The sequence below is a fragment of the Panulirus ornatus genome, chromosome 27, assembly GCF_036320965.1.
Source record: "Panulirus ornatus isolate Po-2019 chromosome 27, ASM3632096v1, whole genome shotgun sequence".
Taxonomy (NCBI): Eukaryota; Metazoa; Arthropoda; class Malacostraca; order Decapoda; family Palinuridae; genus Panulirus; species Panulirus ornatus.
The window spans coordinates 4,783,887-4,789,364 of NC_092250.1; the positions used below are offsets into that span (position 1 = coordinate 4,783,887).

At 49.0% G+C, this 5,478-nt stretch overlaps 1 protein-coding gene across 1 annotated transcript in view; it reads right to left on the minus strand.

Moving 5' to 3' along the window:
- Positions 1-5,192, minus strand: part of LOC139757560 (neural-cadherin-like) — a 90,798-nt gene extending 85,606 nt beyond the window's left edge. Inside the window, exon 1 of the mRNA XM_071678151.1 lies at positions 4,568-5,192. Coding sequence (XP_071534252.1) covers positions 4,568-5,048 — 481 coding nt within the window. The 5' untranslated portion in view covers positions 5,049-5,192. The remainder of the gene's footprint in view (positions 1-4,567) is intronic.
- Positions 5,193-5,478: the final 286 nt, after the last annotated feature.

The window sequence follows — 5,478 nt, forward strand, 5'->3', positions numbered from 1 at the left end:
TCCAGCTGCTGGAACTGGTCGGGTCCTCAGTGTTCCAGCTGCTGGAACTGGTCGGGTCCTCAGTGTTCCAGCTGCTGGAACTGGTCGGGTCCTCAGTGTTCCAGCTGCTGGAACTGGTCGGGTCCTCAGTGTTCCAGCTGCTGGAACTGGTCGGGTCCTCAGTGCTCCAGCTGCTGGAACTGGTCGGGTTCTGAGCCATACAAACTCCTTCCCTAACAAACCTATGTTAGAAATGCCCAATATACTTGGAAAGCAAAAAAACTTTTTATGAGTTCCCTCTGTATGAGTTCCCTCTGTATGAGTTCCCTCTTTCTGGGCCCAAATGTGGCCACTCGTAGCTATACTGTCTCATATTTCCCTCATCATACTCAAACTGTGAGTTAAAAAGCCACAGCGACTGAAGACTCATTATCCTCTGGGTCGCCAGACCATCCCACAATGACCCAGAAATCTCAGGACGGACTAGTGCCGCCGGGAAATGAAGAACATTCGAGCCAAGAATGGACATTGCGTCGGCAGTAAAAACAGCACTAACCACCTCGCCTAAGGCCATGCTTAGAGCTGGATATGCAGTTGGCAAAGAACAGCTGGTGTCGTTAAACACCGTCGGCAGAGACCAGCTGGCATCTTACAGCCGGACGCACAGCTGGAGGAGCTCATAGATAGCTGGCACCGTGCAGCTGGAGAATTAGATGGAAATATCTTAGAACGCTCAAAGGCCCAGTCCTCTGTTCTTAACGCTACCTCGCTATCGCGGGAAATGGCGAATAGTATGAAATATATATATATATATATATATATATATATATATATATATATATATATATATATATATATATATATATATTATCCCTGAGGAAATTCTATTCCTTTCGTGTCGTAGGCGACTTAAAAGGGGAGGGAGCGGGGGGAGGTCTGTAAATCGACCTCTCCAGTATTTACCCTCCCAAAAAGAAGGAACAGAAAAGGAGGCCAAGTGAGGATTTCCACTCTCTCAGGCCCAGTCCTCCGTTCTTTGAGCGCTACCTCGCTAACGCTGGAAATGGCCACACCGGACGACACTCAACCAACCCACAACCCTTGTGGACACAATGGCAGACATTCGCTTATCCTCCCCAGTCTCCGTGGGCTAGATCTCACTTCTCCTCCTCCTCTTCCCCAACCTCTGGTCGGCACCCACCCTCCCCCAGTTACTCCCGTCCGTGACAACCCCAGGAAGCAAGACGAAGGAGAAGAAGAAGAAGAAGAAGAAGAAAAAGAAGAAGAAGAAGAAGAAGAAGAAGAAGAAGAAGAAGAAGAAGAAGAAGAAGAAGAAGAAGAAGAAGAGGAAGAAGAAGAAGAAGAAGAAGAAGAAGAAGAAGAAGAAGAAGAAGAAGAAGAGGAAGAAGAAGAAGAAGAAGAAGAAGAAGAAGAAGAAGAAGAAGAAGAAGAAGAAGAGAAGAAGAAGAAGAAGAAGAAGAAGAAGAAGAAGAAGAAGAAGACCTTCTGGAGGAGCTTCCCTGGAATCGAATCTTGGAAGGATCTTGGCATGCGAGAGCCGATGAAGTGTTCGCCACTCAGCCACATGTGGTCTTCGAGAGAGAGACGGTGTTATCGCGCCAGCTTCTGTGGGGCGCGCCCTCGAGTTTGGCCGGTCCCTCCAGCCCTTCACCTGCAGGAGACTACCCCGTGGCGTCCCTTCGCCTTCGCGAGGGACTGAGTCACCTCCAGTGCTCAGCCCTCCGTCAGGTTATGTAAGGGGGGGGGGGGAGAAGTGATTCGCCTTCACAAGGTACTCCTTCGTCAGGTTATGTAGGGGGAGGAGGATGTCTCACCTCCAGCAGGTAGCTCTTCGTCAGATTGAGTGAGGGACTCGTGCTCCTCCGTCATAAGCTCCCCTGAGTGAGCACCCCAAGCACTCACAAGCTCTACGATTCATCTCATGTGCTCTATACAGTGAGATACCGTTCCTCTCATGTGCTCTATACAGTGAGATACCGTTCATCTCATGTGCTCTATACAGTGAGATACCGTTCGTCTCAAGCGCTCTATACAGCGAGATACTGGGCAAAAGAATTTCTCATTATCCTCACAGCTTTTGATGTTAGAGCACCACCCGCTCTGTAAAGTTTCGCGTACGTGCGCCTCACCTTGTCCCTTGCCTTCTCAAAAGAGACGCCTCTTTGTGCCTCGCTACATTGCACTTTCCATTTTTCTATGAGCCATTTTCCTAATATTCATTATACACCATTTCCTCGACCCGTCCCGCTACAGTGGCCATATTGGACACTATAGACCACAAGATATGTGAATGTCCAGTCCTTTCCATACTTGCCGACGTCGTTTGGACAATATCTTGACGGCCTCTCCATGGGAGCTCTCGTTGGTAGCATCTGGGAAAGGGACCAAGGTTCCAAATATTTTTTTTTTCCTTTATTTTTTCCATTCTGCCTCGAGGTGGTAGGGACCTTGGTCATTCGCTCGGGTCTTAGGGCACGAGAGAGGGTGATAACGTTTCCCCTTCAATGACCTCTGGCCCGGGGTCACGACAGGTAACCGGGGCATGACCCTCTCTCTCTGGAGTGGTGTACAGTACTCAACCCAGTCCCACGGAAAAATGATGCGACTTTCCACATATACAAACCATCAGAAATTCATCATCAGGAGATGACTTACAATGCCCTTATCTACAGATAACATTCTCCACAAGCGCTTATCTCTGGGCGAAAAAATGGATCCAATAAGAGGAAAGCACTTCCATCAACCTTATCTATAGATAAGACTCTCTCCACACATGTGTATCTCTTTGGAAGTCAACGGACTCCAATGAAAGGAAAACGCTTGCATCGCCCTTATCTATAGATAAGATTTTCCGCAAGTGCTTATCTCTCGTTAGGAATCAACCGCATCCGATAAGAAAGTATAGGGGACGCTGACCTACACAAGGGCCCTCAGCCACCCCAGCAACCACCATTTGGTCAGTACATTTCAAACGTCCTCTCTGGTGGGGTAGTGGCACACCTGATGCCCCCATATATATATATATATATATATATATATATATATATATATATATATATATATATATATATATATATATATATATATATATATATTCGTGTGAGTCCACGGGGGAAATGAAACACGATAAGTTCCAAAGTGCACTTTCGTGTAATGATCACATCATCATCAGGGGTGACACGAGAGAGAAATGATGCTGTGGTCGCCCCTGGACGGGCAGGCAGAGTCTCTCATTCCCACGCCCACCATTACCCATGCCTCTATCACACACACACACACACACACACACACACACACAAGCCCCTGTGGTGGGGCGGGTTAGCGCTACCGACCGTCATACATGCACGGGCCGCCTGGGATCAAAACCACACAGGTTCGAATCCTGGTCGCGGCACTCGCTTCACAGTCCACCTAGCTGTTCATCCTCCCTTGCGGCCTGGTCGATAAAATGGGTACCTGGCATAGGGTAGTGGGTGTGTGTGTGTGTTTGTGTTACATGCACACATAGGCGTAAAGACGCAGTATATATATATATATATATATATATATATATATATATATATATATATATATATATATATATATATATATATATATATATATATATATCTTCAAAACACCCTCTTCTGCTCTCTCAACCACGCTCTTTTTATTTCTTACCCTTACGTTACTCACTCGATCAAACCACCTCACACCACACATTGTCCTCAAACAATGGGCACATGGAGAGAATGAGTGAGGAAAGATTGACCAAGAGGATATATGTGTCGGAGGTGGAGGGAACGAGGAGAGGAGGGAGACCAAATTGGAGGTGGAAAGATGGAGTGAAAAAGATTTTGTGTGATCGGGGCCTGAACATGCAGGAGGGTGAAAGGAGGGCAAGGAATAGAGTGAATTGGAGCGATGTGGTATACCGGGGTTGACGTGCTGTCAGTGGATTGAATCAAGGCATGTGAAGCGTCTGGGGTAAACCATGGAAAGCTGTGTAGGTATGTATATTTGCGTGTGTGGACGTATGTATATACATGTGTATGGGGGGGGGTTGGGCCATTTCTTTCGTCTGTTTCCTTGCGCTACCTCGCAAACGCGGGAGACAGCGACAAAGTATAATAAAAAAATAAATATATATATATATATATATATATATATATATATATATATATATATATATATATATATATATATATATATATATATACATATATATATATATATATATATATATATATATATATATATATATATATATATATATATATATATATATATATATATACGCAAGGTTAAGAGATGAGGCAACACGAGTGTAAAACTCTCTCCCCCTCTCTCTCTCTCTCTCTCTCTCTCTCCCAGACACACACACACACACACTCTTACACACGTACGTGTACATCCACCCCACCCAGCCAACGTCTGATAAAGTGTGTACACAGGAGATAAAAGACCCAGGTAGGTAAACACATCTTGAGGGGAATCAGAGGTGAGTTATGTACATGACAGGGCGGGGGTGGAGGCGCAGGAGGAGGCGCAGGGGGAGGCGCAGGAGGAGGAGGCTGAGTGTACTCACCTATCGGCCCGTTCTCCTGTACCTCGCCGAACATGGTCGTGTTGGGGAAGAGCGGCGGGTTGTCGTTGATGTCCTTGACCGTGATGGTCACCACGGTCTCCACGACGTGCACCCGCCCGACACGCCCTCGCGCCAGCCAGTCGCCGGGGCCCTCCAGTCGTCGTACCCCCCCAGCTCCACCTGCAGGAGTACCTCCCTGGGCCCCGCCACCACGGGGCTCATTGATCATCTCCTCGCACCCTCGGCCTCCGTCGCCGTCGCCTTCAGGGTCGTCCAGGCCGGTGAGGTCTCTCTGGGGGTAGGGAGCCGAGCGGGGCCTCCGGGGACGCCGCCCGTGGAGTCGTCTGTGGCCGACCCTCCCTGTAAGGGGCCAGCTCAGGGCTACCGGGGTCTTCTGATGTCCCCTGCTGTAGGAGAGGCTGGGTACCTGCTCGGGGAAGCCCTTCGTCAGGCGGGTCGCCCGTTTGGTGAGGAGGGTCATGGGGCGGCGGCCTCGATGAGAGCGCTGAACGATGCAGATCGAGGTGGTTAAAGGTCGTCTGAGTTTCGGGAGTAAGGTCACCTGACGCAGTCGAGGTCCCCTGGTCGTGTGGGCGTGGTCCACGCCCTAGTCTGTGGGGTGAAAAGGGGTAGGATCTGTCGGGGCGTGTGAGCCGAGAGGGTCTAGGGTTCACTTGGCTCTCGAACCCAACCCCGTCTAAGACCCGATGGGGAAATGCATTCTCTGTGTTTCTTGCGCCACCGTCTGTGGCGTCCATTACCTTTGGGGATTTGCGCGTCAACCTACCGAGTTCCTTCGTATTTTCCGCGTCGTTTTTAAGGGAGACGGATCCGGCGGGCGAAGTTCCCCCGGGTTGGGCGGCGCCCCTGGGAGATGTCATGACGTGAGAGCCCAAGTCAAAGGATGACAC